At 44.0% G+C, this 27,799-nt stretch overlaps 1 protein-coding gene and 1 long non-coding RNA gene across 6 annotated transcripts in view; one reads left to right on the forward strand and one right to left on the reverse strand.

The window, feature by feature from the left end:
- ENTPD4 (ectonucleoside triphosphate diphosphohydrolase 4) overlaps nt 1-9,837 on the reverse strand; it is a 39,541-nt gene extending 29,704 nt beyond the window's left edge. Inside the window, exons 1-3 of one of the 4 annotated variants that reach the window (XM_030879025.2) lie at nt 9,636-9,837; nt 3,914-4,009; nt 922-1,012 (exon numbers count right to left, since the gene is read on the reverse strand). In XM_030879025.2, the coding sequence (XP_030734885.2) occupies nt 922-929 (8 nt within the window). In that variant the 5' untranslated portion in view covers nt 930-1,012; nt 3,914-4,009; nt 9,636-9,837. Of the gene's footprint in view, nt 1-921; nt 4,050-9,635 lie in introns of all 4 variants that reach the window. The other 3 variants (XM_070045813.1, XM_060301267.1, XM_070045814.1) reach the window with 3 other exon arrangements.
- Nucleotides 9,838-9,913: 76 nt separating this feature from the next.
- Nucleotides 9,914-27,799, forward strand: part of LOC115864899 (uncharacterized) — a 42,980-nt gene continuing 25,094 nt past the window's right edge. Inside the window, exons 1-2 of one of the 2 annotated variants that reach the window (XR_009564401.1) lie at nt 9,914-10,039; nt 24,260-24,356. This is a non-coding gene — a long non-coding RNA (uncharacterized lncRNA). The remainder of the gene's footprint in view (nt 10,040-24,259; nt 24,357-27,799) is intronic. The other variant, XR_011377555.1, reaches the window with a different exon arrangement.

The raw sequence follows: 27,799 nt of genomic DNA on the forward strand, positions 1-27,799 counted from the left end.
TTGTGCCCGGCTTTGTTCCAAAAATAGAATTATAGACAGCTTATAAGGATAAGTTCAATAAGATAAATGAGTAAATCTATAATGAAACCAGGTTTAAGGAGGCTGAATTTACAGCCCAGAAACACACGTAATAAGGAAAGCCTGCAAAGGTGGCTGAGCATGACAGCGACCCAAAACCCTGTCTGTTACAGCAGAAACATATAAACAGCCCAGGAGGAATAAGATTTTCTAACACTGAATCCCGAGGCCAATCTCTCCCGTGCTGATTGCATGAGAAAAAGGGAAAAAACCGTATCTTTAACAACATCCCCGCAGCAGTCAATAAATACGTTTGGTATACCCTGTGTTTTTAGAAATATTCCTGAGACATTTTTGCAAATAAACTTTCTTCTCAGTTTGTCAGGAATGAGAGACTCTTATTAGGCTTAAAAAACAAAACAAAACAAAACAAACCTTGCTGCCTTTGGTATAAATTCTACTGTTTACTGTTAATTTCTACACTTTTCCCTTTAAAGAGTGCTTCATGGACTAAAATATCTCACAGAAGGGGGAGGGATCCCGCTAACCCAATGGAATTTTCTATTTGTAGTTTCTGGTCTCCATGTGGGTTCTTGGGCCACGCCATGGAGTTTATCACCCCTCCTGTACCTCCGAGGCTTACAGGCGGTCATCCTGTGCTTAATACAACTCCTCCCAGATTCCAACATGTGTGCCCTGTACAGTAAACTACATGAACCCCACTTTCCTTCTGTGACAGGTGCCCCCCTGGGGCCCTGGAAGAACAAAGGTGTTAAACAGAAGTGTAGCACGACTCTGAACACTTCTCACTTGGGATTTAGATTCTTCCCCCCTCTCGAGACCTGCTTCTGTGGCACCAAATCTTGGGTTTTACAGTGCCGGTGATTCGGCACCATCACTCACCTCCCCATGCTGGCAGGTCAGAGGTCAGGCGAGGCCCTGGGAGTCAGTCCTCACACACCATTACAGAAGGCCTCCTGGTGCGAGAGCCCTCCTGTTCCAGGAAGCGACAAAAGTCACAAAGACAGCACAAGCCAAGGAGACGCTATGTTCTTTATCAAGTGCCTGCTTAAGCCCAAGCACACGTAATCTGGTCTGTGATCATTGCAGCGGAGCTCTTAGCTCGGTTTATTTTGAGCAACACACTTCGAAGTTAATTTCATGCTATCAGAGACATAGGCCTAAATCAAAAGAGATAATAACAGTCTGGCATTTTTACCTAAATGCGAATCAGTGATGCCAAAATACAGGTCACCGAACAGGTCTTAACCACCTTATGGTGCTGAATGTTAAGGAAGATTAGGGGTGGGAGTAGGAGGCAGGCAGAATGAATAACCGAATGGGAGTCTGAACTCTCCATTCAGCTGATAAATACCTACTAGATCGCTCTTTTATGTACAAAGTACCATGCAAGGCACCATGTTCCGAGGGAGCTCTGTCACCTTCACCATGGCTGCCACTCCTTCAGCTCCCAGACCTCAAATCACAGGAGAACAGGAGGCCGGGGCCTCCTTCCAACCTGCCGGATCCGAAGGACGCGTGATCCTGGGTCTCCTTCTTGGTCTTGTGGCACCGATGTACCTCTTCCAGGCCTCTCACGACAGCTGTCTCCGCTAGTCTGCTTCTTAGCTCTTGAATGATTCCTTCTCAGGACCCTCCACGTCTCGGCGTTTCTGCACATCCTGTCTGCTGTTCCCCAGGTTCTCTGTCTTGGCTCCAATCTCTTCTAACTCTAATCTCTGTTCCTGGTCAACTTCACTTACTGCTTCAATGATCCGACAGCTCAGAACTTTCTTTCTCCACCCCAGGCTTCTCCTCTGAGCTACAGATACGTATCTTCAAGCACCTACCAACACCCCCATCTGAACATCGCACGGGCCCATGAGAAACATTTCTAAAGCTGAACCCTTCCACTGTAGCCCTCATCCTCTCCTCCCACGCTCCTCCTCTCAGTCTCAACCCCACCGACTGCTCAAGCAGAAACTAGGGAGTCGTGCCTGACCCCTCCCTCCTCCTCATCCTCCCGAGCCGACTTCTTACGGAGTCCTTCCATTTCTCTAACCTCCGTTCCTCTAAAGCCTGTCCCTTTTCTTAGCAATCTCTTACTCTTACGTGGCCTATCAGGACAGCAGCCTAACTTGTCAGTCTCCCCCCTGCAGTCTCAACCCAGAGGCTCTCCAGTTCCTCACCCCATAGCTTCAGGCAGATTCTTCAACAGAAACTGACATCCACCCCATCCCTGCTCGGGTCCAGGATCCTGTTAATCTTGTGCTGGAAATCCTCCAACGGCTCCCCTTGCAAGTAAATAAAGGTCAAAGGCTGTACCCTGACTCCCCGTCCTACGGGATCCGGACATCTGTTACTGCTCTGACCTCACCGTCCCTCTCCCTTTCTCACTTCACTCCAGCCACACTGGTGTCCACACTGTCTTCACACACGCCAGGCACTGTCTGGTCTCAGAGCCTCTGAATGTGCTGCTCCCTCTGCTTGGAAATAATCCATATGGCTTATTTTTTCACTCCCTTCAGATCTTTACTCAATGTCACCTTCTCAGGAAGGCACGCCCTGGCCACCCAGTCTATAACTGCAGGCTCTCCCCTCCATCCAGCTCCCTTCCCTGGGTTATTTCTCCTCCTTAGCATTCACGTATTTATTAACTTTTTTTTTTTTTTTTTTTTTTTGCCACACCACATGCATGCAGGTTCCCGGTTCCCCAACCAGGGATCGAACCCATGCCCTCTGCAGTGGAAGCTCGGAGTCTTAACCGCTGGACCACCAGAGAAGTCCCTTTATGAACTTCTTATATAGTGCTTATTATGTGCCAGGCCCTGCTGAAATGCTTTGCAAATACTAATCTATTCCTCCTATCGACCACCAAGGTAGGTACTATTTGCATAATATTTTACAGATGAAGCAGGGAGGCTGAGTAATGTGCCTGAGGTCACACAGCTAATAAAAGGTGAATATAAATAAAAGAGCTGGGATTCAAGCATGTGAATCCATACTCCTATCCTGTCCTCTAACACACTCTGTGTGTGTGTGTGTGTGTGTGTGTGTGTGTGTGTGTGTGTGTTTGCATTTCTCTTGCTCATGTATCTCCTCCTCCAGAATGCCAGCCCCACAAGGGGCCAGATTTAGGTCTGCTTGGCTGCATTCCCGGCGTGGCAGCCCCTAGGAAAGGGCCTGGCAAAGAGTCAAGTTTCAGAGTTCTGGGACCGAAAAGGGTTACAAACTTATACACTAGGGTAATCTTTCCAAAACAAACAGTAATCATGACACCTCCCCACCTCCCCATTTTTCTCTCTCACTCAGGAAAAAGTCCTAACTCCTTAGGATGGTAAAGGAGGTCCTTCTTGATCTAGTCTTGCGCTATTCCATACAGTAGCCATTGCCACATGTGGCTAAAGTAATTTAAATTAAAAATTCAGTTTCTCCAGACTCACAGATACAGAGAACAAACTAAGTGGCTACCAGTGGGGAGAGGAAAGGAGGGAGGGGCAAGTGAGGGGTAGGGGATTAAAGATGTTCATCACAGTATTATGTATAATAGCAAAACACTGTTCTAAACTAATGTGCCTTACAGGGGGGCGGGTTAAATTAAACATGGTCCATGTATGCAATGGACTACAATGTGACTGTTAGAGGTGCTGACACAGATCTACATTTATTGACATGGAAAGATACTCATGATAGGTTAAGTGAAAAACCTAACATCATGCATAGAGAGGAGAAAATGGAAGGAGAAAAACCAAAATGTTAACAGTGGTTAGTTATTTCTGAGTAGTGAGATAATGGATCATCTCTATTCTCTTCCCTAGGCTTGCCTAGGTTGCTTAAAGGGCATATATTAATTTTATCATCAGAAGAAACAACAGAACTGTCTTTAACAAGCTACCTTTGACTGATATCTCCAGTTTCCGGCATCCAATCCTCTTCTGGGTATATCAAGAAAGCCTGTCTTCAAAACTCTTCATGGCACAGGAATTCCAGTCTGAACATTTTAAAAAATCGATAATTATGTGATAGCTGAACTACGAACAAAAGAAAAGAATGTTTAATTAACAGCTTAAAGTCAAGGTCCTTGGGGGAAGAAAGGCCTTTCATGATTCAACGATTTGTATTATGAAGTGACATGAAGGGCAGAGAGGAGTAATACGACTGACTCCAATCTCAAGGCTTCTGCAGATTGGTAATGGAGAAAATACCAATACCCAAGAAATAATCAAGAGAGTAACAGAAGGCAATGTTAAATTATCTGGACTCCTGCTGTACCAGTTCAAAGAGCACGGTGAAGGCTACATGTTAACAGAAAGATTCCTGCAGGTGGGAAGTAGGCTTTGGATGGGGGAGGAGAAAAGAGAGTACCTTTCAAAGAAGAGGCCCTGTTGGGATGCACCATGGCAAACTTAGTAAATGTTATTTAATCCGGTGTTTGTCTTAGGCCTTTTTTTTTTTTTTGAGATATGAGATGACTTTGACAATGAGGATGAATAGATATTTTTTGTAAGTTACAAAATTTGTGTTTAAAGACAGATAGAAAATAGGACAGCTTGTAAATTGCTAAAGTAATTACTTTCATTTAGGACAAAAGTATGGCTGAATATCACCCAGCAGACAACAATACGGTAATTTGATCTTAAAATGTAAACTCCAGCTGTATTTGCAGCTAAGAGTCTTGGCACCAGGGTTTAGGGTGGCAAACTCTTAGCAGTATTACATAAAACTGCCATGTTTTTAAAAGGCCTAAGTTGTGTGAGGCCCATCACCAGAGAGATGCATTAACTCGAATTCTTTCAGCTCATGGGGCCCCCCCTCAGCTGAACATTCTTTAGCAGAGTGAGGTCCGCTGGGTCCTGAGTTAAAGTCTTTTCAGTCAGTTAGTTTCTCATTGACAGTCCTAAGGAAAACAGTGAAAACAATACAAGCCAACTGCAAAGTGAAATGGCTCCCACGGTGAAAAATGCAGGATGCAGTGACACAGACATTAGCAAATTCTGAAATTACAGGCAAACAAAATCACAGACAAATGAGACTCTGGAAGAGCTAAACCTGAGTAAGAACAGGTAAGATGCCACGAAGGGTGCTTCAAAAAAGAACAACATGAATATCAAAAGATGACAAGAGAAGCTGGAAAAATCAAAAGAAGCCCACAAACAGGCAGAATTCTGTAAGAAATGACCATCTTGGTGGGAGTGAGAGGCCAAAGTGAAGTGAAGGATGCTGTGTGGCACTCAGCTGTGGGAAAAATACATCAAAGCAACTTGATTCGTTTGTTGTTTTAAGAAGAATGCACGGTAACACGTGTTGGCAACGATGTGGAAAAAGAGGAACCTTGAGCATTGTTGGTGGGAATGTAAACTGGTGCAGCCACTAAGGAAAACATTATGGAGGTTCCTCAAAAAATTAAAAATGGATCTACCATATGATCCAGCAATTCCATTTCTGGGTATTTTTCTGAAGAGAACAAAAACATTAATTTGAAGAGATATATGCACCCCTGTGTTCATAGCAGGATTATCTGCAACAGCCAAGATATGGAAGCAAGTAAAGTGCCCAACAACAGATGGACAAAAAAATTGTGGTGTACGTATACAATGAAATATTACTCAGCCACAAAAAAAGAATGAAATCTTGCCATTTGTGACAACATGGATGGGCCTGGAGGGCATTATGCTAAGTGGAATAAGTCTGACAGAGAAAGACAAATACTGTATGATTTCACTTATATGTGAAGTCTAAAAAACAAATGAGCAAACATAACAAAACAGAAACAGACACAAACATACAGAGAACAAACTGGTGGTTGCCAGTGGGGTAGGAAATGGGAGGAGAGAAACAGGTGAGAGAGATTAAGAGGTACAAAATTCCAGTTACAAAATAAATGAGTCACAGGGATGAAATTTACATAGGGAATATAGTCAATATTGTAATAACTTTGTATGGTGACAGATGGTAACTAGACTTACGGTGGTGATCTTTTTCGTAATGTACAGGATTATCGAATCCCTATGCTGTGCACCTGGAACTAACATAGTGTTGTAGGTCAATTATGCTTCAATTTTTTAAAATAAGAGAAAAAAGAAGAATGCACGTAGTTGCATTTATGATCGACATTTTCTTAATATTTAAGTTTTATTTATTTATTTTAATAAATTTATTTATTTATTAATTTTTTGGCTGCGTTGGGTCTTCATTGCTGTGTGCGGGCTTTCTCTAGTTGCGGCGAGTGGGGGCTACTCTTTGTTGCAGTGGCTTCTCTTGTTGCGGAGCACGGGCTCTAGGCACGTGGGCTTCAGTAGCTGTGGCTCACGGGCTCAGCAGTTGTGGCACAAGGGCTTAGATGCTCTGCGGCATATGGGATCTTCCCGGACCAGGGCTCGAACCCGTGTCTCCTGCATTGGTAGCGGATTTTTAACCACTGCGCCACCAGGGAAGTCTTTAAATTTTATTTTTCCATAGCAAGTCCTAATCAAACCTCTTCCCTACCTCTCACTGTTCATTTGCAAACTTCTGGTCCCCATTTTAAATGATCTTTTTCTGGTCATACTTTTCCCTGCATCTCCTCTGTAGTTTCCCAGATCTGCAACTCTGACTTCCCTCAAGTTTCAGTCCCACATCCTGAGCTTACCCAGTTACCACAAACTCATTTAGTCTAAGATTGTGCTCCCAAATCTTTTGACACAAACTAATACCACCTTCCAAATTCCCCAGGTATAAGAGGAGTATCACCATGGACTGGGGTCACCTGATTCTTAACCTTGATTCCCAATTATCTGTGTGTTGCTACTCTGTGTCATTTATCAGGTCCTGTCAATTCTTCCTCAAACAGTCCACACATCTAAAATGACCACAGCAGACATCCCTACCTCAGGATAGGTCTCCAGGCGGGTCACTAACCTTCTGCCTTCACGGTGAACACCGTTCTTTGGAAACATTTCTTTGTAAAACGTTACCTTCACAATACAACCAGCTCAAGAAAAAAATCTAGAAACAATAAATGCTGGAAAGGGTGTGGAGAAAAGGAAACCCTCCTGCACTGTTGGTGGGAATGTAAATTGATACAATCACTATGGAGAACAGTATGGAGGGTCCTTAAAAAACTAAAAATAGAACTACCATACGACCCAGCAATCCCACTACTGGGCATATACCCTGAGAAACCATAATTCAAAAAGAGTCATGTACCACAATGTTCATTGCAGCTCTAACTACAATAGCCCGGATATTGAAGCAACCTAGGTGTCCATCGACAGATGAATGGACAAAGAAGATGTGGCACATATATACAATGGAATATTACTCAGCCATAAAAAGAAACGAAATTGAGTTATTTGTAGTAAGGTGGATGGACCTAGAGTCTGCCATACAGAGTGAAGTAAGTCAGAAAGAGAAAAACAAATACCGTATGCTAATGCATATATATGGAAGCTAAAAAAAAATATGGTACTGATGAACCTAGTTGCAGGGCAGGAATAAAGTTGTAGATATAGAGAATGGGCTTGAGGACACAGGGTGGGAGGTGGAAGCTGGGTCCAAGTGAGAGTAGCACTGACATATGTACACTACGGAATGTAAAATAGATAGCTAGTGGGAAGCAGCAGCACAGCACAGGGAGATCAGCTCAGTGCTTTGCATTGACCTAGAGCGGGGGATAGGGAGGATGGGAGGAAGGCTCTACAGGGAGGGGATATGGGGACATATGTATGCATATGACTGATTCAACAAAAACTAACACAGTATTGTGAATCAATTATACTCCAATAAAGATCTATTGGGACTTCCCTGGTGGCACAGTGGTTAGGAATCCGCCTGCCAACGCAGGGGACACGGGTTCAAGCCCTGGTCCGGAAAGATCCCACATGCCGCAGAGCAACTAAGCCTATGCGCCACAACTACTGAGCCTGCGCTCTAGAGCACGTGAGCCACAACTACTGAGCCCGTGTGCCGCAACTACTGAAGCCCGCATGCCTAGAGCCCATGCTCCGCAACAAGAGAAGCCACTGCAATGAGAAGCCCGCGCACCGCAACGAAGAGTAGCCTCCACTCGCCACAACTGGAGAAAACCCGTGTGCAGCAACGAAGACCCAACACAGCCAAAAAATTAGAAAAAAAAAAAAAAAAGATCTATTAAAAAAAAAAGAACCTTCCAGAGCCTACAGGTCAACAACAGCGTCCCTGTGTGGCATCTGAGACCTTCCATCCATCAAACGGTCCCATCTTATTTTACTAAACTGTTCTCTGCTCAGCCCTAGATAACATCTCTCTGCTCTAGTGAGGTGGGTCTCTCCTCTCCCACACAAGCAGTCCTCGTTCTTGCCTTGGGCCATTACTTAAGTCACTTCCTACTAAGTAATATGTCCTGTTCACAATATTACACTTCTTTCAAGGCACAGGTCAATATTCTTCTTTGCCAAGATTTAACCAGTTATATTTCCCAATGTTTCTCCACACTCTGAATCTTCTCTTTATTCATGTGTAGTTGATTTAAAATAAACATGCTGAATAAATATGTAGAGAATATAAATACCTAGATAACTTTCATTTTGTTTCTTCTTTCTAGACTGTATACGTAAGGGTTGAGATTCATGCATTCCTATTAGGCCTGGAAGGATGTAAACCACAGATTCAATATGCAACAAATAAATCAATGTTAAGGTTAACAATGGAATAAACAAACTACTTACACAAATTAATACTCCATTTTATAATTCTGCTAATGTGTCAAACAGAATGAACAGACCTGATACAAAGACACATTAACATCAAATATAACATAATACAAAGAATATAATTCTTTTAGGCCCCTCCAAGGCTGGAAAATTATTTTCATTACACAAAGCAGTACACAGTAAAGGCTGTAATGTGAAATTAAACTAGGGATCTGAGTCTCTAATTTAGAATTCTTTAATAACCTAGTTTATCTTTCAGCATGGAAGCATCTCGTTTCTTTCCTAAACAGTCTACACCTGCGTTCGTCTCACTGGGGTCTGAGAACCCCTGCGGTTCTGAGTCAAATTCCAGAGGAATGAGCGAACTGTCCCTTTAAGAGGTGTCACGCATTACTCGAGTTTGTGAAACACTGCTCTTACCATCACTTTATTGCCCAACTAGCTCTATTTTTCCAATGGAGCTAATCAGATTTAGATTTTAGAGAAACCTAAAGCATGAAACTTGGTAAAAGCAGAGTAAAGGAAAAACGATGCTGACTTGTAAATGTCATGACAAGGTGGCAGGTAAGACCCGCAGGGTCCTCGATGCAGCATCCTTCTCCCCGGCCAGGTCCCTCCCCATGCGGCCCAGACCCGCGCCCACTACGTGTCAGAGGGGAAATCCAGCGCGGTCACCGGAGCCGGCGCCGACAGCACGACTGCCAGCTTTCTCCCGCCAGGGGCTGGGGGACAGCACCTGCCGCCCGGGGTCACGGGTGCTGACGGCTGGCACCCGGATGTGGTCGCGCGACCCGGGCGGCGGGGAGGCAACGGCGCGGGAAGGGCCCCCGGGGCAGAGTGGCTCGTCCGCGGCCTCGCTGCCCCGTCGGGCCCCATCGGGCCCCGCTCCAACCGTCCCCGCTTCGGCCGCCCACCCTCCCCTCGTCCGCGCCGGAAAGGCCGCCTCACCTGCTCGGCAGCGTCCGACTCGGCGGTCGGGGTTCCCGGGAGCGGGGACCCGCGAGCGGAGCGCATCACGGCCACCGCGGCGAGGCGGCGCCGGCAATGCAGTCGCGGCTTCCCGGCAGCAGCTTCCCGGCAGCTCCGCTCCTTTCCCGCAGCCGTACCGCCAAAACACCACCCCGTAGCCACCCGTGTCGCGTCACCGGGAGCGGCGGGAGCGCGCACGCCGCGGGGCGGGGCCTGCGCCGCCATGACTGGCATCCCAGCGCAGCGCTCTTCCGCGGAACCACGCGGGTGCAGCTGAGCTCAGGGACTGCCGAAAGTGAAAGTGGCATCACGGAAATAACCAGTACTGTGGCTTGGTTACCGCCGATCCTACAGCGAGGCGCAAAGTGCTTATGACACCAAAGGTCTTTTTTTTTTAATTAATTAATTAATTTATTTTTGGCTGTGTTGGGTTTTCGTTTCTGTGCGAGGGCTTTCTCTAGTTGCGGCGAGCGGGGGCCACTCTTCATCGCGGTGCGCGGGCCCCTCACTATCGCGGCCTCTTTTGTTGCGGAGCACAGGCTCCAGACGCGCAGGCTCAGTAGTTGTGGCTCACGGGCCTAGTTGCTCCGCGGCATGTGGGGTATTCCCAGACCAGGGCTCGAACCCGTGTCCCCTGCATTGGCAGGCAGATTCTCAACCACTGCGCTACCAGGGAAGCCCCGCAGTTGTTTTATTTGTGTTCTATTAGTATTATGGAAAAGAACACTTGAAAACTTAAGAAGAACTAGGCATTTTTGCTCGACTCGACATTTCGTTTTGCAACTTTGCCAGTAGCTATCCCTATTTTATAAGAGGGGAAACGAAGGTCAAACTCATTCAGTGACTCTCTTAAGGTCCACATAATTAGTAAAAGCCAGGATTTCATCGTTACCAAAAGTTGCATATTTCAGAGCCTACTCTGGGTTAGAGCACCTCCAACACAGGCAATGGTTATGAGAAGAAATAGTGAGGTGAACAGCACTAGTTCCAGAGAGTAACCCCAAGACCTGGACTTAGCTCAAGGCCCCACTCTAGCTTGACAAAAAAAAGTGCCTTGAAGTCACAGAGCTGGAAGAGACCTTGAGAAACACAGCTTTTTATCCTTTTTTCTTTTCTTTTCTTTTCTAAACAGGTGAATACACTGCTTCCCAGAGATAGAAAGTGACCAGCCAGCCTAGCCAGTTTAAAATATTTTTAAAAATGAGAGTCCTGGAAACGTCTACTCCATGACTTGTGTCAAGTAAAACAAGCTTGGACACAACTAGTAGTTATAAATTTTAAGCAGAATCCTTGGTCCAGCGCCAGCTCGGGTTAAATCTCCTTGTGGTAGCATTTCATCCTTGGATTCAGATACTGTTCGTGGAAGAAGGCTAGCAGTGACCAAGGAGTCTTGTGCTTTAGAAGTAAATACTGTCTTTTAACTATTGCTCCATACTAGAATCATAAAGCCACAGAAAGTTCAAACAAAGAGACCATAGTTACTATCTAGACCAAACCATCTCCTTTTACTGTTAAGGAACCTGGAACCCAGAGAGACTGAATGTCTTGCCCAAACGCCCTAGAGGCAGAAGGGGAAGCAGAACCTCTGGTTCTGACTCCTACTTGAGTGCCCTTTTATGGCAATCTGTTGCTATTTTTAAAAAATGACCAGTGTGGATAGCTTACACATTAGAAAGCTCTGTGACTTGTACCTAAGGTTAGCTTTGAGAAGCTGAAGTAGTTGGCCACCGACATGCTGTGATTTTAGGGCCAAGACCCCTCAAAATTACGTGTGTTTCAAAGTCCTTACCATCTGTGTTACTGGTTCATATTATGGTAGTCTCTCTCTCAAGGAGGCCTCTACCAAAATGCCACACTAGAATTTTCACACCATCAGTATTTCCTGATAATTCATATACAACAATTTTCTGATAAGAGCTAGGAAAAAAAAGTATAAAGTATGAAAACGTGGAATATGCTGCATTCGTTTCCTACAACTGCCATAACAAATTACTCCAAACTGGGTGGCTTAAATCAACAGAAATTTATTCTTTCATAGTATGGGAGGCTCGAAGTCTGAAATCAAGGTGTTGGCAGGGCCGTGCTCTCTCCGAAGAGTCTAGGAGATGATCCTTCCTTGCCTGTCAGTTTCTGGTTGTTGCCGGCAATCTTTGGCATTTCTTGCATCACTCCAATCTCTGCCTTGTTGTCACATGATGTTCTTCTGTGTGTCTCTGTGTCCAAATTCACCTCTTCTTAAAAGGACAGCAGCATATTGGATTTAGCCACACCCTCTCCCCTCCCAACCGATACAATATGATTTCTTCTTAACATGATTATATCTGTAAAGACCCTGTTTCCTAATAAGGTCACATTCACAGGTTCTGGGTGGACATGAATTTTGGGGGGACACTATTCAACCCAGTACATGAGACGACCAGCCCGGTTTTGGTCATCAGGGAAGGCTTCTCTGAGGAAGTGATGTTTGAGGTCACACCCGCAAGATGAATAGGAATTAACCAGAAGATGGATGAAGTCTGGGCCTATATGAAGGAGTAGCGCTTCAGGCAGTGGAAACAGCAAATAGGCTCTGAAGTGGGTAGAAGTACAACTGTCAGAGTGAGCCATCAACTTATTCTCCCTTATTAACAGGAGAAATAAAAAAACTAAGCTAATAGGAGACAACACTTACTGCGTACTTTATGCCAGGCACAGTTCTAAGAGCATTAAAAAACATTTCAAATAGAATGGTAATGAAAATACATCAGAATTCATGGAATGCAGCCAAAGCGGTACTTACTGAGAAATTTATAGCTTTAAAAGCTTATTTTTGTAAAGAAATCAAAGTTTGAAATCAAAGTTTCCACCTTAAGAAGTTAGGCTAAGAAAAGAAAGTTAAAGCCAAAGCAAATAGAAGGAAGGAAGTAATTTTTAAAAATAAGTTGGACAAAATTAACAAAACCACAAGTTGGTTCTTTGAAAATATTAATAAAATTGATCAATTCGTAGTGAGATTGATCAGGAAAAAAGAAAGAAAACACAAATAATCAAAATCAAGACTAAAGGAAGAACATCCTTACAGATCCTACAAAAATTAAAAAAAATAATAAGAAAACGTAATGAACAACTGTATGCTGGTTTCAACAATTTAGATGAAATGGAAAAATTCTTGGAAAAATACAATTTCCCAAAATTGACAGAAGGAAAAATCATCTGTATGGCCCTATATCTTTTATGGTCCCCAGAAGAAAATTCCAGGCCCAGATCGTTTCACCAGTAAATTTTATCAGCTGTTTAAGAAAGAAATCATACCAATCTTATATAAACTCTTTCAAAGAAATAGAGAAGGAGGGAATATTTCCTGACTCACGAAGTCAGAATAATCCTGATTCCAAGAGATAAAAAAGAAAGAAAATTACATACACATCAATATCCTTTATGAACATAAACACAAAAATTCTAACAAAACATTGGCAATTAAAATCCAGCAGTATCTATCTAAAGAGAGTAAGATAGCTTAACCAAATGAGATTTTTTTCAAGAAATGCAAGGTTGGTTCAACATTTTAAAATAATCCCTATTATTCACTACATAAACAGAATAAAGGAGACAATTCATATGGTCTCAATCAGTGTAGAAAAAACATTTGACAAAGTTCAACACTCATTCATGATTTAAACCAAAAAGCTTTCATCAACTATAAAGGGAATGATCTTCCTTAGTTTGTTAGCGTATTTACAAAAGAACTACAGTTAACATGGTTGCAAGGTCAAAGTACGTTATTGCAAGTCTGTGTTTTGAAAGTATTAAATCATTAGAGAAATGCAGACCAAAACTACAATGAGGTATCACCTCACACCATTCAGAATGGCCATCATCAAAAAATCTACAAACAACAAATGCTGGAGATGGTGTGGAGAAAAGGGAACCCTCTTGCACTGTTGGTGGGAAGGTAAATTGATACAGCCACTGTGGAGAACAGTATGGAGGTTCCTTAAAAAACTAAAAATAGAACTGCCATACGACCCAGCAATCCCACTACTGGGCACATACCCTGAGAAAACCATAATTCAAAAAGAGTCATGTACCACAATGTTCATTGCAGCTCTATTCACAATAGCCAGGACATGGAAGCAACCTAAATGTCCATTGACAGATGAATGGATAAAGAAGATGTGGCACATATATACAATGGAATATTACTTAGCCAGAAAATGAAACAAAACTTGAGTTATTTGTAGTGAGGTGGATGGACCTAGAGTCTGTTATACAGAGTGAAGTAAGTCAGAAAGGGAAAAACAAATACTGTATGCTAACACATATATATGGAATAAAGGAAAAAAAAAAGATTATGAAGAACCTAGGTGCAGGACAGGAATAAAGACGCAGACGTAGAGAATGGACTTAAGGACACGGGGAGGGGGAAGGGTAAGCTGGGACGAAGTAAGGGAGTGGCATGTGCATATATACACTACCAAATGTAAAATAGATAGCTGGTGGGAAGCAGCCACATAGCACAGGGAGATCAGCTCGGGGCTTTGTGACCACCTAGAGGTGTGGGATAGGGAGGGTGGGAGGGAGATGCAAGAGGGAAGAGATATGGGGATATATGTATATGTATAGCTGATTCACTTTGTTATAAAGCAGAAACTACAGAAACTAACACACCATTGTAAAGCAATTATACTCCAATAAAGTTGTTAAAAAAAAGAAAGTATAGGGCTTCCCTGGAGGCGCAGTGGTGAGAGTCCACCTGCCGATGCAGGGGACACGGGTTCGTGCCCCGGCCTGGGAAGATCCCACATGCCGTGGAGCGGCTGGACCCGTGAGCCATGGCCGCTGAGCCTGCGTGTCTGGTGTCTGTGCTCTGCAACGGGAGAGGCCACAGCAGTGACAGGCCCGCGTACCACAAAAAAAAAAAAAATAAGTATTAAATCAGAGTTTCAAAAAGGGATGTGATGTCTAGACTGCAGAAGCCATCCTGTAACCATGAGGCAACAGTGATGCAGATAAGAAGCCAATACTAAATATGTTGAAATAGAAAGAGAGAGTTGCCTAGGTCCATCATGGCATCACTAAATCACTAAAATAATACTAGCCACTGATGTACATCTTGCTCCTTGTTGTGAGAGGAGAACAAGGCCTTTGTTTATTTAAATTACTTCTGGCTGGATATTCCATTACTTGCCATTAGGTCTCAGAGGCAACATGACTTGTTCAAGTTCCTAAAACTGGAAGGGATGCAGGGTGATTGAATGTGAAGCTAACTAAACTGGAAGGTGGAAACCTGGATCCCAGTCCCTGCTATGCTATTAATTGACTGCATAAGCTTAGAAAAATTTAGTCTACCTCACTGGTTCTCACCATCCATATGTAACTTTAAAAAGGGAGTGGAGAGGTGGCTAGGTTGACCTCTGAGGTCTGAAATCCATGATTTCTAAGAGGCAAAAGAGACCAGAAACAAAGTCCTCCCTTCCTCCTTCCCTTCTCTCCCTCCTTCTCCACCTCTGCTTCCTCATTATGAAATCTAACATAAGATAGAAGAGCTCTTTCCTTTTTAAATTGAACTCCAGATTCTTTTAAAACTGTGCATGCAGGAATCTTAATGAATGGATTAGGGCCAGTGAAAACCATCAGTATTTAGAACCCAAACAGCATTTCCTTTAGTTATCTTTCTGGAAAAACCTCCAACATGGCCATAGCTTGGCATTCTGTTGGCTTTGCTCTCCAAATGTTTTAACCCATCATTCCAGGGAGACTAAATTGGCAAACGGGCCCTCCTGGCAGTCTGTAAGTGTTGGGAGGAGGTAACTGTGGGGCACTGGATGTCATGGAAACAAAGGAATCAGGTGACCCTTGGAAACAATGAGTCCTATTGCCCTCCTCCGTTCCTGTTTGCCTTCCAATGCATGCGTGCACAGACTGGTTTTTGAGCGACTTGGCTAATAATCCTATGTATTTATACAGCATTTGTCTTCAAGAAGACCATAGCACTTTACAGACATGACCTCATTTATGAGCCCAGCATTCCTAAGGCAGGGAATGGGCCAGGAGAATTCTTATTTTATGGAGTTTTGTTACAGAGTGAAAGCACTTGAGATTCAGAAAGAGAAAGGGACTTGGTCAAAGCAGCATCAAAATTCACAGGGTTTCCTTCAAACTTTTCTCATCACAGCATGTGACCAACTGTACCATAAAGGGGTCTAGTGGGATGTGGATCATTACACATACATAAACATACACACACACAAAATAGGGAGTGGACATGGTTGCTTTTGCTGCCTACAACTATCCTTCTCTTTTCGGTAACAGTACCTTGAATTTCTGAAGCAGTATGCCTGTCTCGCACTCAGTCCATTTGGGTCAGGACATATGACCCTGGCCTGGTTATGCAGAGTAATTTCATTCCCTGACCCTGTGATTGGCACATGAGTCCTGCTGTTCTGATCAGATATAAGCTACATTCTTCAATATCAGCTTCATCTGCAAAAAGATGATATTTTGATTTTTGTACAGTTTTTGTTTCATTTCTCAAATCGTTCAGACTTGGGCAGGAAGCAGCAGGTTATTCATCGGCTCCCTTGAATCTCAACATTTCTGTGTTCCTTCCTCACCCCAGCTAACATATCCTTCTCCTTCCCAGCATCCTTTGTTAATTCCTCATCCCCTCTAGGTTACAGTTGAAATTCCTAGCAAATCAACTCTGGGAATCAGTGGGGTGATTAGATTTTTATTGACGGGTTGGTCTAATACCCATCTCCTTAGCATGACATCCCAAGGCTGTCAGCTTTTTAAGCCTCTTGTCATATATTCCCTGTGTTCTAACATGCATAACTACTTGCTTGCTCCTAAATTGTTCCCTATTTTCATGCCTCTGGGTCTTTACACACATTTCCTATGGCTGGAATACTTTCTTCTTCCTTGACTGCCTGGAAAAAAACCCTCCTACTCATCCTTCAATTTGCCCCTTGAAATTGTGTGTTGTCATGTGACCTCCCCAGGCAAGAAAGTCTTTATCTTTTATCGCTCAGCACTGTTGTTTGGTGTAACTGTTGTTGATCTTTGCTGCCATGTTATTCCTCTGTGCATTCCTAGCCTGGAGCAAACATGAATTCAATGCAAAAACACATGCTGTGTGCCCACATGTGTCTCTCCCGTTCCCTGCAGAACTGAGAAGGTTCTAGCTATCTTGCCTTCGGTAGAAAGAAATAGATTTCACCCCCCTCCTACTGCAGTGGACTTTTGCGCTAGCTCCAAATTCATCCCTGTTTGAAATCCATGCTGTATTTTTTAGGGGAGGTGCTCAGTAATGTCTACTGGAACCGAATTGAAGATTTCATCTTGTCAAGTCAGGCTAAGCTTCATCTGCCAGAAACGTTGGAATTCCTATTTTGTTATCCAACTCACTCATTGTCCTTCTTAGCTTTTTTTTTTTTTCCCTTCATTCCCGACACCTCCCTAAGGAATGTCTTTTTAAATATTATTTTAATTAATTAATTTACTTATTTATTTGGCCGTGCTGCACAGCTTTTGGGCTCTTAGTTTCCCCAACCAGGGATCAAACCCAGACCCCCTGCAGTGGAAGTGCGGAGTCCTAACCACTGGACCGCCAGGGAAGTCCCTGTCCTTCTTAGCACTGAATAATACTTATTTGCCTAGACACATCCCGTCTCCCATATCCTCTCCCATTAAACTGTGATCTCTTTGAAGACAGGGACTGTCTTAGTACAGAGCGAGGCACTTAGGAAGTGCTCAAAACATGTTTGCTCAGTAATTAGTGAATGAATGAATGATATTACTTTCCTTCTTGATCAAAGGGAGACGTGGATGAAGATAGATAGAGCTTGGCCAAAGAGGTCTCTTCTCTGCTTACCACCTTTCAAATTCACTGAAGAGAGGGGACAGAAAAGGGAGAAAAAGCAGTGGGTGATCCAGAGATAAGCTTTATCTTTCCTTACAATATTCTGATCCTACTTGCCTTGTGTGTCTAGCAGGAAATTCTGGAGGGTTTCTGGACTTGGATGGTGACTTTTCCACTTGTATGATGCAGGTTGAGCCCTATTTTTACATTTTCTCATCATTTTCGTTGGAATTGGGGATGAGCAGTCAGATGTGTAATTTCAGCCCAGCATCCTTCTCTGGGATGCCTCCTCTGACCCCCATTTACAATGGCAAGCTGTCCCCCTTGGACTCCACACCCTCTACACACATCCCCTGCTTTACTTTTTCTCTGTAGCTCATATCTATCTGACGTACTACAGATTTTCTGATTTTGTTAGTTTACTCTTTGTCTCCCTATATCAGTCAGGAGGTAGAAAGAATATAAGCTATTTAAAGGAAAAATTTAACATAAAGAGCTGTTATCTAGTAGAAGGTGGTTAATGACTAAAAGGTGTAAAAGAAGAGGTTTCATGAAGGGATGCAGAAGAAGCAGGTGCAGAAAAGCAGCTACTACCTCTGGGCTGGGGCAGGGAGTGGACAGGAAGGAACTGAGGACCCAGGGGGACATCCCCCAGCCCCCTTTCTGTCCCCATCCCAAGGCTGTGGTTCAGAACTTTTCCAGTAGGGTGTGGCTACCTAGGACTGCTACATAATACGCAGACTCAGGGCAAAACGAAAATACAAGGCTCTTTGTTCCAAAGTTATTAAGAGTTTCAACACAGTGGCAGCAGAACATGAAATCAATCAAATGCAGGGCTTTCCTGAGTGCCAGGGCCCACGGCTGACTGCGGAATTGTGCAGCTCTGTGGCTACTGCAGGAATGCATAGCCTGCTGGTGGCAAAGAAATTTGCCGGAAGGTATGGGCTGGCCTGGATCTGTGGAAGCCGGCTGCTGTGGCCTGAGGGTGTGGACTGGCCTGGGCCCCGCTGCTGTGCAGAAATGGGCTGGTGGAGTGGGGAGAGCGTGGCTTAAGGAGAGAGCCAGGTCTTGATAGTTCACCGATTTTCAGTGTTATAGAAACCATAGCTTCATACCCTTGTCACAAAGATATATATATTTTCAAGTTAGAACAATACCACATTCTATTTACTCATGTGTTATCTGGATTTATAATCTTGAACATCTCTAAACAATACATGTACTCTTACCCCCAGCCCTACAAATGTCTGTGGTGATTCCAGAGGGGAGAAAAGAGAAGGACCAGCCCCCTGGAAAGGGCGACACGAGATAAGATTGAAGATGCAAAGAGACAAATTAGTGTGAGGCGGAGGAAAGACTTTTTCTTTTTTAACTTTTTAATTTTATTTAATTTAGTTTTTTATACAGCAGGTTCTTATTAATTATCTATTTTATACATATCCGTGAATATATGTCAATCCCAATCTCCCAATTCATCCCACCACCACCCCCCTCCGCCGCTTTCCCCCCTTGGTGTCCATACGTTTGTCCTCTACATCTGTGTCTCTATATCTGCCCTGCAAACCGGTTCATCTGGACCATTTTTCTAGGTTCCACATATATGCGTTAATATACGATATTTGTTCTTCTCTTTCTGACTTACTTCATTCTGTATGACAGTCTCTAGATCCATCCACGTCTCTACAAATGACCCAATTTCATTCCTTTTTATGGCTGAGTAATGTTCCATTGTATATATGTGCCACATCTTCTTTACCCATTCGTCTGTTGATGAGCATTTAGGTTGCTTCCATGACCTGGCTATTGTAAATAGTGCTGCAATGAACAATGGGGTGCATGTGTCTTTTTGAATTATGGTTTTCTTTGCATATATGCCCAGGAGTGGGATTGCTGGGTCATATGGTAATTCTATTTTTAGTTTTTTAAGGAACCTTCATACTGTTCTCCATAGTGGCTGTATCAATTTAGATTCCCATCAACCGTGCAAGAGGGTTGCCTTTTCTCCACACCCTCTCCAGCATTTGTTGTTTGTAGATTTTCTGATGATGCCCATTCTCACTGTGTGAGGTAATACCTCATTGTAGTTTTGATTTGCATTTCTCTAATAATTAGTGAGGTTGAGCAGCTTTTCATGTGCCTATTGACCATCTGTATGTCTTCTTTGGAGAAATGTCTGTTTAGATCTTCTGCCCATTTTTGGATTGGGTTGTTTCGTTTTTTTTAATATTGAGCTGCATGAGCTGTTTATATATTTTGGAGATTAATCCTTTGTCCAATGATTCATTAGCAAATATTTTCTCCCATTCTGAGGGCTATCTTTTTGTCTTGTTTATGGTTTCCTTTGCTGTGCAAAAGCTTTGAAGTTTCATTAGGTCCCAATTGTTTATTTTTGTTTTTATTTCCATTACTCTACGAGGTGGATCAAAAAAGATCTCGCTGTGATTTATGTCAAAGAGTGTTCTTCCTATGTTTTCCTCTAAGAGTTTTATAGTGTCTTATCTTACATTTATGTCTCTAATCCATTTTGGGTTTATTTTTGTGTATGGTGTTAGGGAGTGTTCTAATTTCATTCTTTTACATGTAGCTGTCCAGTTTTCCCAGCACCACTTATTGAAGAGACTGTCTTTTCTCCATTGTATATCCTTGCGGAGACTTTTTTTTTTATTGTGGAAAAGTAGACATAAACGTGAAATTTACCATCTTAACCATTTTGAAGTGTGTAGTTCAAAAGTGCTAAATGTCTTCACATTGTTGTGCCATCCATCTCCAGAACTTTTTCTTTTTGCAAAACTGAAGCTTGGTACCCATCTCCCATTTCCCCTCCCCTCAGCCTCCTTCACCCAGCCGTCTACTTTCTGTTTCTGTGAATGTGACCACTCTAAATACCACCTATAAGTGGAATCATACAGTATTTTATCTTTTGTGACTGGCTTTTTTCACTTAGCATAGTGTCTTCAAGTTTCATCCATATTGTAGCATGTGTCACAATTTCCTTCCTTTTTAAGGCTGAACAATATTCGCTTGTATGTACATACCACATTTTGTTTATGCATTCATCTGCTGATGGATACTTGGGTTGCTTCCACGTTTTAGCTACCGGGAATAAGGCTGCAATGGGCCTAAGCGTGCAGATATCTCTTTGAGACTCTGCTTTCAGTTCTTTGGGGTATATGCTCAGAAGTTGGATTGTTGCATCATACAGTAGCTCTATTTTTAACGTTTTGAGGAACCACCACACTGGTTTTTTATAAGGGCGGCACCATTTCGCATTCCCGTCAACGATGCACAAAGGTTTCATTTTCTCCAAATCTTCAACAACACTTGTTATTTTCTGGGTTTTTGGTTTTGTTTTGATAGTAGCCATCTTGATGGGTGTGCGGTGGTAGGTCACTGTGGTTTTGAAAACTCCTCTTGTTTTGAAATAGGAGGGAAGGAGGGCAGGATGAGTGAAGAGGCAGAGCTAATGTGGAGTAAATCAGAGGGACGCTGAGGTAGCTCATAGCTGATCTCCATTTGGTCCACCATCTTGGTGGCGAGAGAGAGAGGAAGGTGTGGACCAGGTAAAGGCTGGTGGGGACTGGCCAGGGTTAAAATAGGAGCCAGTGGCGGGGATGAGACAGGTGAGTCAGCTGGCGATGATTATAAAGATAAAGTGAGCAGTTGTGGGGTTCCATCTGAGGTCAGGAGGCTTGAATACATAACGGGCCCAATCCCAGTTCTGTGACTGTCTCCAGCAGCCCAGAAGAAGGGAAGGTGCAAACAGACTTGGTGGGGCTGCCTGGGCCGGTGGCTGAAAATCCCCTTCTTGTTTGTGATGGGCGGGCGTGGGCTGGCAGAGAGGTGGAGCTGGAGACACAGCCATGCTTGCCTTGGGTGTTTGGTGTGGAAATGGCTGTTGAAGTTGGAAGAATAAAGAAATTGTGAGACGAGGGTGTTAGAAGTGCCAGTGAGAACCATGCTTCCTTGTCTTGTGATCAGGGATCTAGGAAAAAAAAACAAAACCTGGGTAGAGGGCCTTCCACAGAAAGCCAGGTTTCCTTATGTAAGACATTGGGAAGAGTTTGTTTAAGGAGACGTTCAGGGACTTCCCTGGTGGCGCAGTGGTTAAGAATCCGCCTGCCAGTGCAGGGGATGCGGGTTCGAGCCCTGGTCCGGGAAGATCCCACATGCCCAACGAAGCCCGTGCACCACCACTACTGAGCCTGCACTCTAGAGCCCGAGAGCCACAGCTGCTGAGCCCGCATGCCACAACTCCTGAAGCCCACGCGCTTAGAGCCCGTGCTGCGAAGCGAGAGAAGCCACCGCAGTGAGAAGCCCACGCACCTCAACGGAGAGTAGCCCCCGCTCGCTGCAACTAGAGAAAGCCCGTGCGCAACAACGAAGACTCAACGTAGACAAAAATAAATAAATAAATTTATTAAAAAAAAAAAAAAGTTCAGCAACAGAGGAAAATATAGTGGAAAGCAGGCTCCCCAGAGCAAGGATGATCAAAGTGTGATGCTGCCAGGACCAACAACATCAGCTGCATCTGGAATCTTGGGAGAAATGCAAATTCTCTGTCCCACCCAGGCCCCCTGCATCAGAAACTCTGGGGCTGAGGCCCAGTAATCTGTGTTTTAATAAGCCCTCCATGTGATTTCGATACATGCTCAAGTTTGCATCCTATATCCCAAGATATAGTATAATATCCTAGTAGAGGGTCAGACAGGGTAAAGTGAAGAAGAGAAGGAGTAGAACAGAAGTGCATTCAAACTGAGAGCTTGAGAGGAGGAAACAGAAGTCAGGGACATCAGGTGGGCAGCAACCACAGCCCGTAGAGACACAAGGCCCAGGAGGTTGGGAGACTGGTTGGAGGTGGCACAGCGGGGAGGCCAGAGAAGGCTGTTTTATTGGCTGGATTTGGAAGAATGAGTAGAATTAGTCAGACCCAAGATTCCAATGGCAGTGAAAATCCACAGGTGAGAAGGCTCAACCAGGATTTCCAAGTCCTGGACCACTTACAGGTTATGAGACCTTGGACAAGTCATTCACCTGTTTAAGCTCCTCTTTCCTCAAAGGCAAAATGGAGATCATATTCCCACTTAATTTGGGTCGTTGTGAGGATTAAATGAAATAATCCAGAGGCAGGGCTAAGCACGGGCCTGGCATGTAATAAGAGTTGATAAAAGTCATACTTTATAAAGGAACTTCTTGTTTGGTAGGAGAAGGTAAATCGAGAGAGAAATGAGATCTCTATAAATGCCTTTCCTAACCACACCCTACCCTACACATACATGTTGGACAATTGATGTTCATTGATAATTAGTCTCACCTTCACTTTTGTCACGTGCTCAGTAGTTGTTCAGTCATCATCATTTTCTTCATATCGGTACCATCATAAAAGTGTCTTTGGATAGGAAACTAGTGGTCGGGGCTGTGCCTTCTTAGGACTTAGCTCGCTCGGCCTAGAGTCCAGCACAGTTCCCACGGCTGCAGCCTTTAGGGGGCGCTTTAGAAATGAACAAGCCCTGACTTTCCTCGTTCACACAGGGAAACTGAGGCAGGCCCAGGGGATGTGGCTTGCCCGACACAGATGGTGGCATAAAGATGATGAGTAATGCGGCATCTGCTTCCCCAGTTAACCTCTCAGAGGCCGGGGAGACAGGTAGAGACAGGTGTCGCCAACCCTCAGGGCCCAGCCTAGTGCAGTGAAAATTTCCCAGATACACAGAGGGTGTCAGGTCAGGCTCAGATGTGGCCCCCCGGGAACCAACCTCACTGTAAAGGACCTGTGTGTACAGCTGGATTCCTGCTCCCCTGCTGGGGAAGAGCCTGGCCTCCTGACCTGGCAGGCTGTTGCTTGTTATGTTTCTAAACAGTATATTCCAACCCTGCTTCCTCAACCAGGAGCCTGCTGCAATTCTTCCTCTGCTTCGGGACTTAGGTCTAGAGGTTTATGTTTCTTCCTGGCCTATCCTTTAATATAATGATGATAATTGAAGACATAATTTAAGAAGGTTAAGGAGAATATTTACCACACCCTACCATTGCTTCATTTTTGGGTACATCTCCTTCCGTGTGTATAGATCATTTTACATTTTTGCAATCGTGGCACACCTCGGTCCATAAGAGCAGTGAGTGTACATCTACTGTGGCTCCCATTAATTACTTGGTGCTTGGTACACGTAGCCTGTGGTCAATAAAGTATCATTGAATGAACACCATTCTATAATATGCTGCTTCCATTTAGCATAATAAGGATATTTCCCTATTTTCCATAGTATGAATCATTGTAATTTTTAATGGTTGCCTAATAGCATGGAATAGTAATGTATTCAAGGTTTCCTTCCATTAGAATTTTGACTCTTTGCTTTGTCGTTGTTGTTTTTACTGTTACAATTGTGTTGTAAAAAATTTCATGCATATTTTATTTAACTTCTTTGGAATTAGTTTCAAATAAAAAATTCCCAGGAAGAGTATGATTGCATTACGGAGGTTTGGATAACTTCATGATTCAATGAGTCATTTCTTAAGGGGACCATGCTTCCTGGTAGAGACAATCCATTGGTGCCCTCTCAACAGTGCGTACTCATGTATCTATTTCCAGAGTGTGTCCTAGTCAATGATGAGAGGCACGGAAGCCATCCCCAAGAGCCCCTTAATTCAGAGCTCTGCTGAGGAGTCTGAAGACATTCATCGGAGGCTCACTTGGTGGGACAGAGTAGATCTTTCGGTTTCTGAGTAATAAAATAGATTATTAATAGACATGGTGTTTTTCCCACAGGTCCTGAAACAAAAGTCTCTAAAGGCAACACAGCTCCGGGTGGCCCGTGCTTTGACGCGGAGTGAGACTTTGAGATCTCAAAACCCAAAAAAGGCCTGTATGAGCTTTTCTTTCTCCTCTAACAAGTCCCCATAAATGTAGTGGCTTAAAACACTGCAGATTATCTTACAGCTCTGCAGAAGTCTGACATGGTCCTTGCTGGGCTAAAATCCACAGGGCTGCCTCCTTGTCTGGAGACTCTATGGGAAAATCCTTTTCCTCGCGTTTGCCACCTTCTACAGGTTGCCCACATTCCTTGGTTCGGGCATGGCCTCCTTTCTCCATCTCTAAAGCCAGCAACATCACATCTCTCTCAGGTCCTTCTCCCGTTGTCATCTCTCTCTCTCTCTGACCGTAGGCTGGAAAGGTTCTCTGCTTTTTATTTTTCTTTTAAGAGTTGATAGTGATTTTATTCTGCTACAAGCCACTCTCTGTAAATTTGACTCTTATCCCCATTGTGACACTTATGTCACTGGCAAAATTATTTCCACGTTATCCATCTGCTTTTAAAGAGCTAATGTGATTAGACTGGGCCTGCCTGGATAATGCAGGAGAATCTCCCCAGTCCCAAGGTCCTTAACCTTAATCACATCTGTGAAGTCTCTTTGGCCATGCAAGGATGAAAGGTAACGTATTCACAGGTTTTGGGGATTAAGAGGTGGACATTTGGGGAGGGAGGGATGATTCTGCTGACCGCGAGATCTAAAATGGACATCTATTTTTAAATTAAAAATATATGCATTCACAGAACATATTCGTTATTCTGAATATGAATTCAGAATACATACACATTACATATGCTCATATACATTATTCATTCACTTGTATAATGAATGCTTAAATTGGGTGAATCAAGTACAAAAGTATGAGCTCGGAGAACTCTTCATCACCCAGTGGTACTCAGAGAAAATCCTCTGGGATGCCTCTCCCTCACCTCCGACACCAAGGTTAAGCCCGCATCTCTGGACCGCTGAAACCGCCAGTCTCCCTTCCTGTCCAGATCCAGGCTCTGCACAACTGCCTGTCCTGTTGGGGGGCGGGGGGCTGGGGCTGAGGGGTGGGATACCAGTCAAAGTGAAGGGGCAGGGGAGCATGAGGGAGACCCTGAAGGTGGCCCAGTGCCTTGAGAGCCTGCTGAGGATGTCCCTGTTTTCAAAGCTCTGTTTATGGGGATTCCTTTCGCAAAAACAGCATTTTCTTCCTTGGTGGTCGTCATCCTTTTGCCTTCCCAAGCTGCTGCATTCTCCCCACCTGGATCTTATGTTTCGGAAAAGTTCCCCTGGAGAGGCTCTCTGATGAATGACCCTGCCAACAGGTGGGGTGGGTGTGTGTGTATCTGAAAGACTGGATTAGCTGAGGTTTTTTTTTTTCTCCATTTGTAACTAACATGAATGCAAATACAAGGGAGGGTGTAGAAGGGCGTTCCAGTTTCGTTCCAGAAAGCCTGGAAGGTGAAGGTGTGAGCTGAGAGAGGGCTCTGAGTTCAGGGATATGCATCTGATGTCAAGCGGGCAGCAAATGAATTTCTTTGGGGATGCTACGGTGGTTCTGGACCCACCTGTTAGAGCGAACTCGGAATCTGAGCTGTACAGGGATCCTAAAGCTATGTTGGTCCCAGAGCCTTTTCGGAGCCCTAGAGTGAGGCTTCCGACTCACCACTAGATGGCGCCCGAGCTGTGGCTCACCGCCGCCGCGCGGGAAGAGGGGCCGGAACCGGGTGGGTCGGAGGCTCCTCTGAGGAGCTGGGTGATCACTGGGCTGCAAAGGGTCGCTCACGGAGATCCACCTGGTAAGACACAGCCACTCCTGTTCCTGCATCGCTGAATTTCACTTTAGTATCCCCCAGGACTAACCTAGGCAGTTTTTGCTCTATTCTGTGGATCCCATCATAGATTGAAAAATGGTCTTTTTGTTCCTGGGGCTCCAGAGAGAACAATGAAAATTGAAAACCTATTTGTTTAGTAATCATATTTTATTTGTTTATGGACAACACTGAGCCAGAGTGACTTGGGTTTAAGTTTTGGCTCTCATTTTCTGGACAGTCCTTTCTGGGCCTGTTTTCTTACATGTAAAAGGAAAATAGCCATCCCTGCCTGATGGGGGTGTTCTACGAGTCAAATGCGACGAGGATGCAGTGTGTCTAGCACAGCGCCCAATGCTTAGTAGGCACTTTGCAGGGGGCCAACCCCACTCACCTTAAGACCCCCTCAGCTATCTCAGTGCCTGGGGTGTAGACAGTAGGCGTTGTGAGCAAGTGAAAAAACTAGCTCACGGTTAGGGTTTACTCACCTTGATTTTACTCCACGAACCTCCTATCACTGAAATATGAAGTTTTGTCCAGGGTTCAGAAGATTATATCGCAAAACTCCCTCCTGAAGATTCTAGCAATCTGATTAAAGGAGACAAGGTTAACCAAAACACATTTAAGAGAGGACACAGAAGCTAATAAATGAAAAATGATTCCAAATGTATGATACAGACTGGCTACAATTAAATTTGTAGTTCCTCCAACAGGGCTCAGTTTCTCAAATTCTGGCGTTCATGCTAGTTTACATCTGCATTGTTTGTCAGATCCTGGATATTTTGCTGGGAAAGAAGAGGCCTCATTCTGCAGCAGGGACATTATGTCTAGAAGGCAGACCTGCCTGGGAATCCAGGAGGTGTCATGAGAGCGGCAGGTTCCTGGGGATGGGATGGAGGTGCCTGGAGACAGAAAAAAGGAGTAAGAAAAGGGAAGTGACGGGGTATCAGAGGCAACATTTAGCCACTGTACTATTTGATGATTTCCTTCCGAGTATGAATCAAGTCATAGAGTTTAAATCTGGAAGCTACCTTAAAAATGTTCTGGCTAGATCTCCAAAATAGGAGGCCTTATATAATCTCTCTGACTAGGAGCATTCAAATCACCGCTTAAACACTTTTAGGGACAGGGAACTCACTGCCTTGGAAGAAAACAACTTTTTAAAAAAAATTTAATTATTTTTTATACAGCAGGTTCTTGTTAGTTATCTATTTTATACATATTAGTGTATATATGTCAATCCCAATCTCCCAATTATCCCACCTCCACACACACCCCGCCCCACTTTCCTTCCTTGGTGTCCATACATTTGTTCTCTACATCTGTGTCTCTCTTTCTGCCTTGCAAACCAGTTCATCTGTACCATTTTTCTAGGTTCCACATATATGTATTAATATACGATATTTGTTTTTCTCTTTCTTACTTCACGCTGTATGACAGTCTCTAGGTCCATCCACATCTCTACAAATGACCCAGTTTTGTTCCTTTTTATGGCTGAGTAATATTCCACTGTATATATGTACCACATCTTCTTTATCCCTTCATCTGTCGATGGGCGTTTAGGTGGCTTCTGTGACCTGGCTATTGTAAATAGTGCTGCAACAAACATTGGGGTGCACGTGTCTTTTATAAAGCCACTTCTTCATTAGACAGTTCTACTTGTAATTATTAGCTCAAAACTTTCCTCCAGCTTTTACACA

This window comes from Globicephala melas, chromosome 6 (genome assembly GCF_963455315.2).
Source record: "Globicephala melas chromosome 6, mGloMel1.2, whole genome shotgun sequence".
NCBI lineage: Eukaryota > Metazoa > Chordata > Mammalia > Artiodactyla > Delphinidae > Globicephala > Globicephala melas.